Source organism: Camelus dromedarius, chromosome 6 (genome assembly GCF_036321535.1).
Source record: "Camelus dromedarius isolate mCamDro1 chromosome 6, mCamDro1.pat, whole genome shotgun sequence".
NCBI lineage: Eukaryota > Metazoa > Chordata > Mammalia > Artiodactyla > Camelidae > Camelus > Camelus dromedarius.
The window spans coordinates 45,645,841-45,661,980 of record NC_087441.1 but is presented as its reverse complement, the minus strand read 5'-3'; the positions used below and the strand labels follow the sequence as shown (position 1 = coordinate 45,661,980).

The 16,140-nt window shown below is 33.9% G+C and overlaps 1 protein-coding gene across 1 annotated transcript in view; it reads right to left on the bottom strand.

Annotated features, from left to right (window-relative positions):
- Positions 1-487: 487 nt before the first annotated feature.
- Positions 488-16,140, bottom strand: part of OSTM1 (osteoclastogenesis associated transmembrane protein 1) — a 32,046-nt gene continuing 16,393 nt past the window's right edge. Inside the window, exons 3-6 of the mRNA XM_010989610.3 lie at positions 13,157-13,254; positions 8,411-8,578; positions 6,180-6,345; positions 488-2,692 (exon numbers count right to left, since the gene is read on the bottom strand). Coding sequence (XP_010987912.2) covers positions 2,637-2,692; positions 6,180-6,345; positions 8,411-8,578; positions 13,157-13,254 — 488 coding nt within the window. The 3' untranslated portion in view covers positions 488-2,636. The remainder of the gene's footprint in view (positions 2,693-6,179; positions 6,346-8,410; positions 8,579-13,156; positions 13,255-16,140) is intronic.

Below are 16,140 nucleotides of genomic sequence, written 5' to 3'. Positions count from 1 at the left end.
AGGAAATGAGTGAATTATTAGAGTGAATCCATACAGCGGATAGAAGGCTGGATTAAGTGGTCTTCAGGGATCCACCCAGCTCTAGGATTTTATGACCAAATGACCTCTACAGTTTCTTCTAGCTCAGAAAACATATGTACTTAGAACATAATTTTTCCCATTTTAAAGTGTTACGTAGGTTACTAGTATATTGTTGCTTTCTCAATTTGTTGCTGGTGATGTCTATTATTTATCTGATGTCAAGTCTTTAGTCAGAAATCCAACCCCAACTACAATGTCATTCTGGGAAAACATTTCACTTTATAAGGAGTACATTGCAGTAAAAAGTAGAGCCCATCCATGAAACATTAGAAAATACTGTCCCACAAAAGTAACATTTACCAACTAAACTCTGGTGTTATTTATTGATTTAGAGTTACACTTTAAGATAGCTGATGCTATTTCTACCTCTTAAATCCGACAACAACAACAACAACAACAATAATAATAATAATCCAAAAGTACATTTTTATTTGCAGCAAAATTATAAGATAGATGGTACTTTTAAAGTAGGCATTTAAATTCAATACCAGAAAAACTAAAATGTGATGTTTAATTATATACGAAGTTTTTAAAATGTACTTAAAAATCAAATACAGCACTGCAATTTCCTTAAGCTACTTTCTTTATTTCCAAGTGTCAAAAAGTAAAGATGTTCTTGTGCACATACATATGCTACGAGTCTAGGAATTCAGAACTATGCAAAGAATTTTTCAACACAACTTAAAAATGAAATATTTACACACTTTACAGTGTAATGCTTAATACTGATTTTGAAATCTATTGCTGATGCTACTTTTAATGGCAATGACTCAACCAGAAAAATACTAAAGGCTGCTTTTTCTTTTGTAAAGTGCTTATTAGCAACCATATCCAAAGGCAATGGTTTTTAGAAATCTGTAATATTAAAAGGTGCTCAAAGAGTCACTACTTACAGAATTGAATATGCCATTTTGTAACTTTGCACATGTAAACTGATTTTATCTGCATTAATGAAAGATTGCTTTCAATGGCCCTCAACTATATACTTCAAATCAAGATAGTGCTATTAGCATCAGCAGTGTGAACAGTAACAGCAGAACAAAACTCAGCACATTTTAAATGGATCACAGCAGACTAGAAAAACTATAACTAACAGCTTTTGGATATGTTACATATGTAAGGATAAGCCTTCTCTTTCACCCTGCATATATAGTAAACATTTAAAAAATAATAAAAACACTTTCTTGTCTCTATAATAGCATTGTACAGTGTATGAAGGGATTCAAATTCTTGTACCAATAAATTAAACTCGTTTCTATATAGAGCAGCCTTGATATTCTCCAACATTTAAAACAATATTTTCACCAAGACAGTGAGAAGGAATTAACAAATAAAACACCTAACACTGAAAACCTAAGGGGAAAAAAATGTGAATAATTCTGAAATGATGATTTTTTTGGAAAGGTTGATATAAACATTCCAAAATAGAATTTGTTTTCTGTGCATGATATATCTGACTTAATTTCAATCATATATCACTTTTATCTGATTTAAATAATTTAGAAAAAATAAGTATCATCTTAACTGACCTGCTTTCTGTATCAGATTCTCATTCTGACTCATGCCCCCAGTATGAGCCATTCAACAGTCTTATAGTGAGCATCCTTTCAGGTCCGAGTCTATTTTCTGAAGCTTAAGCTTTTTTTACAACTCCTTTCTCTCCCCACAAAAACTCCCCATATATCCCAAGAGAAATTTATATTAAAAAATTACAATTTAAATACAGTGTGATAATGCTACATTTGATTTAAAGTAGTAATAAATTATAAATTGCCAAATAACTTAATGTAATTCACAATGCAAATCCCTAGTATAAAAAGAATCCATCTTGCCCTGAATGTAATAAAGCAGTCCAGTGATTTCAAATTACTTATGAAATAAAGGCAAAAATAAGGTGTAAAATACTATTTATAAAAGTCAAGTAAGAAACCAGTTACCATAAATCTTTCTACAAAGATAAATGAAATGTGCCTTCATACTTCTAAAAATTGTAAGGGGGGAGTATAATTAGTGGTTTCAAAACTGACTTTAAGGAAACTAGAGATTGAATTACACATTATTTGTAATGTATGACATATTAAATATATATGTGACAATAATACTGCAATGGTGAGTGATTTAATCTTTGGATCTGCTACTTTTTGGCATTTGAATTTTTTTCCAAAATCTTTGCTACAACTGATTAATTTTTAAATGTTAAGTTTCCAAAAACTTTGCTACTTGAGATACCATGTTAATAGGGAGATACCAGAAGTCTCAAATAGTAAATATGCCTACAAAACAAAATAAAGATTGTTCTTGCATCTTTTGTTATTGTAACAAATACACTTCAAAATAGACAACATTGCTATGCCTGGAAATTAAGAATACCCAAACCCTTAAAAAGGGACTGGAAAAGAAAAGAAAAATTGAAAATTCTTATTTAAAATAAATCTGAAGTCCTTGCATTTCTTAAGAACTTGATTTGTCAAATCATAGGTTATCTTCCTTTGTACCAAGCTGTGTCTTCCACCATTCATCCATGGGATACGATGTTAATCTCCACTTCGTAGGTTTCAGTTTGAATTTTCTTGAACATTTGCAAAGCTTGCACTAGACTTGAGACGTTTGGCTAAATAAATCAAAAGTATTATATTTTAATTTAATTTTAATTCTCTAAATATGATTATTTATCATTTTTATGTAAACTATAGTATTCATCTATTAACTCTGTTTGAATCTGAATAGATTCAGTATTATAAGAATTAAAACCTAAGTCTATTTTTTCCTATCGACCTCAAAAAACTTAACTTTGCTAGAAGCTGCACATGACTTTGTTAGAAGCAGCACCAAATAAAATAGACAATTTATATAAACTTGAACACCACAATCTTAAATATGTAATATAAGTGAAAGTACTCTGTTTAAAAAATGAAAGTGCTATAAGGTAAAATAATAAAATTATATATTTAAAAGTCTAAGTTAGAAATCCAAATCTAAATTTCTCTTACTTCAGTGAAAGAACTCTGTAATGTTAAACAAAACAAAACATTTAAATGGCTTACAGAGAAAACTGAGTTGTACATTACACACATGTGCAAACATATATAGCTGCTAATAAAATATATACAATCAATTTTGATCATGATGCTAATGGGACTCAGTCATTAGAGTTAATAAAGTCATGGTTATTTGGCTTTGTAATATGTTTTGTAGTTATAGTTAAAGATAAATGTTTCTCATGTTCCAGAAATCAAAAACAACCATGCCATAGTGAAAGTATCTTACACTAGATAAATAGGAATCTCTCTACTTCAGAGGTTCTCAACACTAGTGTAGAGGTTATGATGTAAGAGGCCTACAGTGGGCCCCAGGCATTTGTTTTTTGTTTAAATTTTTTTTTAAAGCTCTGCAGACAATTCTGATATCTGGTCAAGGATGAAAACCACTGTTCTAGTTTCTATCAGGGTCCCCTCTGACAACCAGTGTAAGTGCAAGATGACAACGTAACTTCCTGGACCAGTATATTGCTGCAGCCTAACCTTAAAAACAACTTTAACTCAAAAACAGCTTAAACTAAAAGTATACTCTTTAAGTCTTCAGTGGATTTAGAAGGTAAACTAAATGAAAAGTTTTTGTCTTAAATTAGGTTGTTTAAAATTATTAAAAGTAATGCAGTTTCTCACTAACTACCAAGTTTATTAAACTAACCAGGTAGCAATACCAATTAGTACATATACCTACAACTTCCTTGCTTCCTTTTTCTCTATCTGATTATTCCCTACATCCTTCAAAATTCTACCCCAGGGATAATCTAGTGGTGAATTCCAACACCCCTAATGCAGAGTTCATCTTATCCTCCTCTGTGGTCCAATCACACTGTATATACCTCTACTACATTTGTTGTAATAATTGGATTATGGTCAGTATGTTCTTCGAGGGTATCCACTGTGCCTTGTTCCTTTTTTAAATCCTTAATTCCTACCATAGGACTTGATGAATGGGATCATATAAAATGGTGGCATAAAGAAAAGTAAATTAAAATGTCCATGAGGTAACAGCACAAGAACTGTTTGCCTACACCAGCATTTCTTTAAGTTCATCATTTAACTCATAACAATGCTTCTGTGAAACATTAATAGGTATTATGCAAAGGTTCTATTGTCAAGTTTGGGGAATGTAATCTCAGAGGCCTTAGTTTATTTTCAGGTACATTATGAAGCTCATGAAAATGATTTTCACAGGACTAGTATTTGGAGGAAAACACTCCAGGAAATGCTACCTTTAAGTATAAAGTATAATGTTCTTTTATTCAACAAATATTTTTGAGCACCTACTATGGGCCAGGTATTTTCTGGATGCTGGTGATATATTAATGAGCAAGATAAATAAAATCTTTTTTCTGATTGAGTTTATAGTCAAGTCAGGGTAGACAAACAAGTAAGGTAGAAAATAAGTGGAAAAGGTAGTTTAAGTAGTGATTAAGTGCTATTAAAGAAGGATGCATAAAAATTAAAAGAAGGGTGTATTCTTAGGTGGGGGGGTCATAAAAGGTCTCCTTGTGTAGTAACCTCTGACCTAAGGCCTGGGTGACAAGGAACCACTCAAGGAAAGTGGGGAGGACAAGTATAAGAGCCTTGGAAAGAGGGGAGTGGGAATTATCTTGGTGTTTGAGAAGAGCAGAAAAAAGGCTCCACTGCTTACATACAGTATCACTGGCTAAGAGGGGGTGGATGCAAGATGTTTAGGAAGGTGGATTGGGGACCAGGTCACCTGCAGCTCAGAGAGCAGACCCTGGAATAAGTTTAGTTTTTATTCTAGGTGCAACAGGGACACAGGAAGAATTTCAAATGGGAGAGGAGCATGGTAAAATTTGTGTTTAAAAGTTTACTCTAGCCACTATATGGAGAATGGATTATGGGGGGTCAAGAAATGGAAGCAGGTACACTGGTTAAGGGACCCCTGCATTAGTGCAGATAAGAGACGATGATGGCCTGAGCTCTAAGGTGTCACTGGTGGAGGTAGAGAAGAGATAACTTAAGATATATTTTTGGAAATAGAGCTGGCAATACTAGCTGATGAATTGAAAAGGGGTGCAGACGGAAATGTGGGAATGAGGAAATAAAAGAAAAGAAGAAGAATTAAGAAGTTAAAAGACAACAAGATTTGTAGCTTGTACAAGCAGATGAGTGGTAGTGACTTTTCCTGTGAAAACAATCAATCAATCAAAGAAACAAAACACTGATCAGAAGTAGTATATATCTTCTGCAGAGATAAATACACTTGCAAAGCAAATAAAATGCTAAACTTTAAAAGTACACCAAGCCCTGAAAAGTAAATTTTCACAACAGTGAGGTCCCTTCAATGTTTTGTTATTATTCTAAATAAGTGCTTTTAGGACTGAGTTATTACATATTTACAGAATGCTGGCAATCTTCAAAATGCTTTACTAAATATACCCATGATAAAGACCCTTTCCTCTAGTAGCTAGCTTTTTGAGGTGACAAGCATTACAAATTTAGTTCAAACTGATCTACAAATAACCTGTTTTTTTGTTTTTAAAGTTAGATACATTAGAAATGAAGTTAGATAAATCATGAAGTGCTGGAAAGAAATTTACAGAAAGGAAAGGAATCAATAGGTATTGAGCATGTGCTAAACATCAAGTAACTTTCTTGCAACTACAATTTCAATTTGTTCCTAAACAAACTGTCTGTGTGTAAGCTACAGTTTCTCTCTGCCTGCCGCTCTGTTAGGTGGCTCTGCCATGGCTCTAATGGGCCTAAGAACTCCCTACTATGTATCTCCCTACTATGGCCATTTCAGGTCTGCACAGCCTTTGCAGCTATTCCTTTGTTGATGTCAACCTTATTCCAGGGAATCTAGCTTTCTCAGTTAAAGCATCAAAGATACTGCATGTTGATCTTTGATTATAAAGTCACTTATAAACTTACACATCTCTGCCATTAGTGAGCAAAGCTGTAAAATTTGAAGGAAAGAGCTGTTTTAGGGTAATATAGTTTGAGTTCTCAGAGTATATATCATTTCTAAAAAGGAGCAGATTTTTTAAAATACAGGTTTTTATCTAAATAAATGAACAATTGTAAAAAAAAACTTACGTAGAATGAGTTTGCGTTTCTTTTGCTCTGAGTGAAGAAAGCTACTAAGGTAGAATACAACAGGTAGAAAGAGAATGAACACAGAAACAGCAATTACAGGCACTGTGTCACTGCAAAGGACTGAACAGTTGAAAGTTCGACTCCACAGTTTTCGAGTAATATTCATCTGGAACAATAACAAATAATGTTACTCTATTTTAAATTTAATTTGTCTTGTCTTCAATTTCATAAAATTATTTTGTTAACAACAAGAACCCAGAATTTAGACTAAACATACATCCCTAAAAAATTATATTAATAGTTGAGGACAATTTCTTCTACCAGGGAAATAAGTTGGTTCACAATTAGTCATTGTATAAATTTACATCCATATAGACATTTCATATTTTAAATTCATAATACTGTCCAAAAAATGTCAACTTTTCACAGAGTTCAGAGAACTTATATCATAGGAATATAGTTAGACCATGCTTCATTCATTAAAAATTTAAAGATTTAAAGGGGTAACTATGCCAGGTAATGGATGTTAATTAACTCAACTGTGGGAATCCTTTCACAATGTTTATGTACATCAAATCATAACACAGTATGCTTTAAATATATTACAATTTTGTCAATCACACGTCAATTAAACTAGGGGGAGGAGAAGGCTCACAAAAACAAAATATTTTTTCATATGTTACCTATATAATATCACTGAGATTGTTGCAATATTTTTAGATGGAAATAAAAATATCAACTTCATAGGGCTTCTCTTCAAGAGATGATTGTATGAAATGCTTAATATCTTACCTAAGATATTATGAAAGATTCATACTCATGGCTAGTTATTTTTAAGTACTTAACAGCTAATGAGCCATGGAAACTTTATTAGACAATATCAACATCTTATTTAGTAGCATATGTTAGATACATTTAGGGGCAGCAGTACCTCAGTTTCTCTTAGGTCAAGGCTTCTGCCAAACAGGCTAAGTGATGTAAGGAAATTATCAAATTTAATGTAGAAAACTGTTCTTGCCTGGATTTTGTTTAACTTAGATATGGTTTACAAATGGTGCATTGTATGTTTTAAGTTTTGCTTACTGCAAGATGATGTTCTAAAATACGTGGCCAGGTTGATTTCCTGTATAATCCAACTTATGTCATAGAATCAATATTCATTTTTCTTCTTTATTTTAAAAACAATAAAATAGACTCTTTATTTTTTAAAATATAGTTATTATTTATTGAGAACCTATCAGAAGCCAGGTACTATTCTAGACACTAGGAACAGAACAGTAACAAATAAAAATCCCCATGGAGCATCTGTTTTAAGTGCTTTTTACCATCCTGAATATTACTGATCCACTATGGTTCACTCTGAGCTGCTATAATTCACACTCTTCATTCTCAACCATTAAGTTTACCAATTTTGACCACAAGTTCTCTGCTTATAGCCAATAATTTCTCAATTTCCTCTAATGCCTCAATACTCGGGTATCCTATTCCCATAAAAAGGCATGATCGCCATCTAGTGGTGCCCTATGTAAAGGCAGGCTATTCAATGGAGAAAAAAAGGTTTTTGGTTATCATTCAATCAATACATGTTACTAAGAGCCTCCCATTTGCCAGGCACTGTTCTAGATATTGAACAGTGAACAAAAAGGACATGAAGTCCTTGTCCTCATGTGGCTTATATTTTAGTGAGGGTAGACAGACTATAAATAAGTAAACATCCCTTTTCAGATGGTAATAGACAAAGAAATAAAGCAATGGGACAGGAAGTAATTGAGAAACAGTTTCAGAAACATGGTAGCGAAACCTAGAAACTTCCTGTATTAGCAACAAGTGCACAAGAAAATGAAATGCAAACATTTAACCACATCCACACCTCTGAAAATCATACACATTACCAAACTTAAAAAACAATTTTTTAAATGGAGTAGAATCTATAAAAATATTAAATTTCTATGTTGTATGCCTGAAACTAATATAACATTGTAAATCAACAAAACTTTAATTTAAAAAACCCAAATATACCAAATTATCAACTTGTTTAGGAAGTACCTGATTAGTTTCCATTGTTGTTTGACAGATCAGGATATTCTAAGACTTAACTACTTTATAACTAGTTATTTCTGGCCGAAGACAGCATATGCACATTCCAATATACTTCCAAGAGGGATAATAATTCTAAAGGCATATTTAACAACACTACAAAATATGTATCATATCAGAAGCAAAGTACTTACTGCATCTTCCACGTCAATGCATAGATGTGTTCCAGATTCAGCCTTATTTTCAAGTTCATTCATTTTTTGCATTTCACTGTATAGATTACTCAGAGCTTTGTATGCTTCGCCACAGTTTTTGCATACTTCTGAATAATTTCTTAGCTGTAGATGACTATGTGTGCTCCCCTAAAATGTCAAAGGTACATGTAATACACACAAAAAATATAACATCTCTTTAACTTAAGCTATTTGCCCTCCTAGAGGACAGAAAACAGTAGAGCATGTTAAAGTGCTGAGCTGTGATGTTAGGTTGCTAAATCATTCTGAGACTCAGTTTTATCATCTGTAAAACAGGGATATGCTTATCTCCATCACAGGTCCCAAGGATTATAGACTGGTATATAAAACACATAGCAAAATATTTGGCATTTTTCTAGTTGCCCTTAAATTTTGAAAACCACTGCACTAGCCACTGTTAACTGTGGATAACACTAGCTCATAGGCCAAATTATTGATACCTAAATATAAATATTTCCCAAGTTACCTTATCATTTATACATCTGCTCTTATCTATTCTACTCTCAAGGAATAAATAAAACATGCCCTTGCCTGTGCTGACTTCAACAATGAAGTTTGCCTTCCTGAGAGAGGGAGGACTTTATTGATAGAAAAGGAAAAGTCACCAAAACTATATCTCTTCTCAACCCTCTCACCCCAAGGCTTATAATCCAGGCCTTTCTAGTCAACAAAAAGGGACTAACACCAAAGAACTGTATAACCTAAAATGAAAGTAGTGGGTATAACATACAAGACATTATGTTTAGTGAATTTCAATCTTTTCCACTTCCTGGACTAACACTTGTACTTCAAGAACAAGTTTGCTGAACAGTCAGTTCGCACCTTTTGTTTTCTATTCCCTTTATTCTTTACCTTGATGCCTAGAGAAATGATATTAATTGAATACCACAATGAAAAAGAAAAGGAAAAATTAAAGGAATTAACCTGATGTAGCCCCTAAAATGTTACCCTCACCATCTATTTGATAGAGAAACTCAATCCCCCTTTAGTTCTGCCACAAGAAATAGCCCATTGCCTGCTTTTCACAGAACAATTGTGCATTTAGCTAAATGTGTTCAATGAAAAGTTGAGCACAGCACCTAGTTGGGGGGGGGGGTAATTTAGTCACTTATATTAAAACTGAAAGTGCACATATATTTTGACACTTCAACTTCACTTCTAGGAATCTACCAGACAGATAAACTCACACAAATACCCTAAAAAGACTGTCCATGTTTGTAATAATACTGAACCAAACAAAAATCTCCAACAATATAGAGACTGGCTGACTAAATGGTGGCATAGCCAAACAATAAAAAGCCCTGTGGCGTTTAAAACAAATGAGGAAGTATGATTCTGGGAAGATGATGACATCAGCATATGCCTATGTCCTGATTTCATTTCTGAAGAGATTTAAGAACAGAAGGGAAACCCAGGCACCCAGGCCCTTGAAAAGCACTGTAAATTATAAAGGTGTGACATGCACATTTCATCACAGGAAGGTTGTATTACAGCTATCGCACCACTCCTAGAGAAACTAGTCAGAACCACAGTCTCTGGTGAACTTCTATCCCCTGCAGCCACCCACTATCCTCTAAAGATGAAAGAGGCTGGAATAACAGCCCCACCCTGCCTGCTGGGCCACCCACAAAAAGCAGTCTCCACAGCCACCAAGACAGTCCAGGTTCCCAGAAAAACCACCTGCAAACACTTACTACAAACACAAACTCACACTTACTAGGTGAATTTGGTCTGGGACTTAAATCTACATCTCTGCTCCATCACTGAGCTAGAAGCCACTACCACAGCCAAGACCACCAAATTCACTGCTACCACCTATCTCTTTAGCTGGCTCCCTTCCCCTCTCAAACACACCCACACCCACACACACATTTACAAAACAGTGGAGTTCCCCAGGACTCAGTCCTTGGGACCTCTTTATCATCTCTATCTACACTCACTCACATCCAAGTTTCTAGACTTCATACCACCGTATCTGATGACTCTCAAATCTATAGCTCCAGCTCGCACTTCTCTGAGCTCCAATCTCATCTGTAACACTGACCATCTGACATCTCATCTTGGATGTTTAATTTCATACTTAACATGTTCAAAACAGAATTCTTAATCCCCACTCCCCTATATCCAGTCTTCCTCGTGGCCCCGTCATCCTCTCAAGCTACTAGGGCCAAGAGCCTAGGATCATCCTGATTCTTCTCTTTCCTTCTCTGATCAGCACAACAAAGCCAAATGAAGGTTTTCAAAAAGATAAAAAAAAAACAAAAAAAACAGAAAAACAAAACTAATGTACCTTTAACAAGCCTAAAGAAAACTCAAGGGAAAAAAGGACTCACAAATACAGCATTTGGAATAAGAAAGGAAATGTAGCTATATTTATGACAAATTTTGAGGAGTAACCAGTTACTAAATGCAATGCATTATTATCTTGGACTAGATCCTGAAATATAGAAAGGACATTAGTAGAAAAGCTGGTGAAGTCATAATAAAGTCTGGCATTTAGTTAATACTTATGTACCAATGTTGATTTCTTATTTTTGAGCAATGCACCATGGTAACATAAGGTGAACATTAGGGGAAAGTAGGTCAGGAATATACAAGAATTCTCTGTATTATCTTTGCAACTTTTCATAAATCTAAAATTGTTGCAAAATAAAACATTTTAAAAGAAAGTAGCCAGTTAAAATCTGTGGTGGGGGAAGAAAAGATATCACTCAAAGGGCACCAAAAACTATATAATACCTTGAAATAAACTTAAGAATTGTAAAAGACCTATATGAAATTTAAATAAATAAGTAAAACTGTGCCAGAGAACATTAAAAAATAAAGAAGAAAGAAAGAAAGAAAGAAAGAAAGGAAAGAAAGAAAGGAAAGAAAGGAAAGAAAGGAAAGAAAGGAAAGAAAGGAAGAAAGGAAGAAAGAAAGAAAGAAAGAAAGAAAGAAAGAAAGAAAGAAAGAAAGAAAGAAAGAAAGAAAGAAAGAAAGAAAGAAAGAAAGAAATAATGGCAGTTTCCAGCGACTAGAGGAGGGAGAAATGGAAAGTTATTGCTTAATGTGTACAGAGTTTCAACTTAAGACGATGAAAAAATTCTAGAGATGGATGGTGGTAGAGTTGTACAACAGTGTGAGTATACTTAATGCACTGAACAGTACGTTTAAAAATTGTAACATGGTAAATTTTATATTCTTTTTTAAATATTTTTAAAAAGTGAATATATCATACTCCTAGATAGGAAAGCTCAATATCATAACATGTCAATTCTTCCCAAATGATGAATCTAAAATATAAAGCAATTCTAATAAAATCTCAAAATGACTGACTTGTTTGAACTTGTTTCTAAAATTCATTTTATGGTTTATTTAGTAAATCATGTTGTGACAGTCAAGAAGCCATCAGGGAAAATAGGTTGGAGTTATGCCTCACAACTTACACGACAACAAATTTCAGATAGGTAAAGAATGTTTAAATACAGAAAAGGAAACCACAAAAGTACTGAAAGAATCACAGGAGAACATGTTAAAATCATCTCAAAGAGCGGAAAGGCCTAGTGTGACAAAAAATCCACAGGCTATTAAATAAATTTTGATAAATCTAACAACATAAAAATTAAAACTTCATAACAAAAAGAGAAGCACAATAAAAAGACAAACAGAAACCACGAAAAAATATTTGCAACTAACATCCCAGGAAACATGCTAATTTCCCTATGGTACATTCATCAGAACACTAACTAGTCTCTTAAACCAAAGCATTCTTAGTCAAATAGGTTTGGTAGATGCTGTACACAAAAATTACCATTTGGAGTTTTACAATGTACATTAGTCCACTAAGGTTCTGAAGTCATGCAGTAAAGCATTTCCCACTCTTATTAAGAACACTAAACTTTTTTTAATGGGGGATTTATTAAAATCTTGCAGAACATATTTGGGAAATGCTTATCTAATAGTTTTTATTTTTCTCAGGGAAACTCATTATCCTCTGTTATCACACTTACTAAAGAAGAAATCATATATACCTATATCCTAAACATGTTTATATCTATTTGTGAGGATTATTTACTTGTTACACAAGTTTTAAAAGTAGGATTTTACCAGAATTCCAATTTCACCCCTCACCACCACCAGGAAAGTTCCAATACTAACATTCAAGGGTCAGAGGTGGAGAAAACAAAAAACCAATAAGGTAGGTTTCTTAAAGACTATCTTTTATAGTATAATTCCATACTCAACGTTACCGTACTAAACTGGCTTTTAAAGTAGGTAAAATATATTTAAGCAAATACTGAGCAAAAAATAAGCTTCCTAGAGACAGAGAGACTCATACTGCACTGCAAAATACACCACATAAACAAAGTCAAGGTAAATTACTGTCATATAGAACAATACTGTGTTTTAATTAGAAAGTTAATACGTTCATACTCATTAACTCATTGGATCCTGACTACAAAATACTAGAAGGTAGGCAGGTGAATGTTACCAGCCCCACCTTACAAATAAGAAAACTGAAGTTTTAATGATCTGCATAAGGGTCAATAACAGAAGAACTCAGCAGAACTCCAGGTCCACTAACTCCTTTACATTATGCATGCAGATATTTAATTTTAGCAATAATTAATGCTATAAAAATTGGAATTATTATTATTCATTTGTACAAGGCAGCATTTTAATTTCAAGTATCATATAAAATACCTGAAGGTTATTCTCAAAGCAGGTCAAGGTGTGATTAAATAGACTGAGGAAATACAATGTGTTATTTGATAATTCTTCACTTTTGTTCGTTAAACAATCTGTTAAGAAACCAAAAAGTATATTAATATATTTCAAGAAACAATTATACATTGTCATTTATCTCTCAAGCTATCATATTTTGTTTCATACTACTGTAATTCTTTATTAAAATAAGCATGAAGGGTTCCACATTAAAAGAATTTCCCAAATACATGAAGCTTATCCCTTTTAGTTTCCAAAAGATTTTGTTTTCCATCATAACCATTTTCATGAAAGTCTTAAAATAATTACATACTCTCCTTTCTTTGTGAAAACAATATACCAAATAAAATTTAAATTGATTTTGATGGTACAAAGTCTTAATCACAAAATCAGTTATCCAATGGTGCCTTATTAGGGGTACACTTAGTGCTGTTTAGGCATAAGACTGTTTAAGCTGCATTAATTTTAGCTAAATTCATATGCTTTTTGATCCTTTTCTGTGTCAAATTTAGTAGTTCTGTGTCTCTTCCATCTTCACCACTGGGTCATTTATTGCATCTAAGAGGGTAATCTCTTAAAATCTGCTCTTTCTAATCTATTGTGAGTTGGGAGACCAGGGAAACAAGCTGGTGAGAATTTTGCCTAAAATATTGATAAAGGGGCTTTAAGTAAAATCTGGATATAAATAAGAATTGTTTTACATCTTTCTAAAAATCTTACATAAATGATACTCTTTTGCAACTTGTTACTCTTGCATAGTATTAGTTCAAGTTCATTCCTTTTCATTGCTTTCTATATATGAACATAGCAAATTTATTTATCTGTTTTCCCTTCCTGGATGAACCTATTCTCTATCCTCTTTACTTTGCTTTTACCTCTCCCTGTGCTGTCAGCTTACTCTCTGGGATCTAGGTTCAAGCACCTGGCTTCATAGCCTGGAACTCGTGGTCAGCCATTTCAATCTCACGCTCCTGGAATCCTTGCCCTCTTTACATTCCACATACTCACAGATATTTTCAATCCTGGACAGCCTTAACTTTCTCAACTCCCAAGTAGAGAAGTTCCTTGTAGACACTATTACAGAAAATTCTAAAGTTATAATGAAGGGACTCAATTCAAACCAACTTTAGGACACAAAACAATTCTTGTACATGCCCTACCAATTACTCCACAAGGGATGTTCCAAATACTTTCTATTTGCCAGTACTCAACCATACTCTTGTCCCTCTTAATTTCAATTGATAGCTATATATTATATCCACTCAGGACCATCTAATATGATCTCTCTCAACTGGGAGTGGAGAGACAGGATAGAAGGCTAAGGCAATTAACCAGGAGAAAGGCAGCAATCCAAATAGAAAAAAATCAATGGAGAAGAGATTGGCTAAAGAGGTAGTGAAGGATACCAGAACATGCCAACTCAAAATATGCCTCTTTGGCGTAGGGGTTATTTTGAATTAAAGGCCTTTAAGAACCAGCAGATTCAGGAAAAGCTCTAAAAACAGGGCACAAGTTTTTATTTTGTAAAGAAAACTTCCATTTGTAAAGATGTCTCCCTCTCTGGTAAAGAAAAAAGAGGACTCTTAACAACTAACCCCTGGCAATAGAGAAGGCTCTAACTTAAATCTATATAACAAACCTTATTAAACAATCATGTTTAGCAAACTTTTCCTGGTCACTTTCCCATAACTTGCCTCCTCCATCCAGAAGACCAAAACTCCTTTTCCTCTAATTAGCCTAAGGTGGCATATAAACCCAAATTCTAACCATCTTTTCAGGATACTCATCATTGGGTGTGCCCATGTAAACAACTGCAATACACATGTTAATAAACTTGTTTGTTTTCTCTTGTTACTCTGCCTTTGGCCAGTCTGATTAGAGAGTCCCAGCCAGGGAATGTAAAATGAGTAGAGAAAAAGATTTTTTCCCTCCCCTAGCGTAGACACCAGGATATGACACATTATGAGATATGCATGTGCTATGATAAACAACAATCACTACAGTGAAAGCTAACATTAACTGGGTACTTGCTATGTTCCAAACACTATGCTTGTACTTTAAATTCATTTGCTCAATTCTCACAACAATCCTATGAGGCAAAAACTGTCATTATTTCCATCTTCTAAATAAGGAAGAGACTCAGCTTAGAGGAATTAAGGAAGTTGCCCAAGATCACAAAACTGGTAAGTGAAAACCTGAAATTTCTACTCAAACTGATTCCTGAGTCTGCACTTTCAAACACTGCAAATTAAATAAAATATTCACATCTATACTCTAAACAATTAAAGTTCAATACTGGGAGTCAACAAATATATGCTACTACTCCTCCCTCCACTACCCATAGATTTCTTATACCATGCAAGGATTCAGGTGGTCACGACCAACTGATTAGTGCTGGCAACTGAGATGCGAACAGGGCAGAAACCAGCACATTAAAACTCCTTTGTGCAAATTAGAAAAGGACTTCCCGTCTGGGTAGATTAATTACAAAAAGGCATTCTGACCTTCAGAAGCTGAGCTGGAATTCAGCCCCATTCACCCTCTTATATGGGCCCCCTAGCGTAGAACTTGTCAGCACCTGGTATATCTGGGGTCCTGCTGATGAGCTTATTCTAAGAGTCTTTCCCTCTCTGAACTCATATACTCTACATTCTCTGCGGCTTTATCTTCTCAAGAATGTAAGTCCTGTTCTGACTGTTTCACCTTATCATTTAAAAATCTGAGGGATCATTTCACAAATTAGGAAACAACCAGAGAAATACAGTGACATACTGAGGATCACACACCCAGTTAGTAAGGCACTGAAATAAGAAATATACTTTCCAGGCCCTCAGTTTAGTATTCTCTTAATTACATAATTTGTTCTTTACTATTTAAAAATGTTACTACCTATCTTGGCTTTCGAAAAGTTCACATATTAAATTCTTAAGAAAAAAAATAAGCCTCTCTTAATCCTGGGTTAA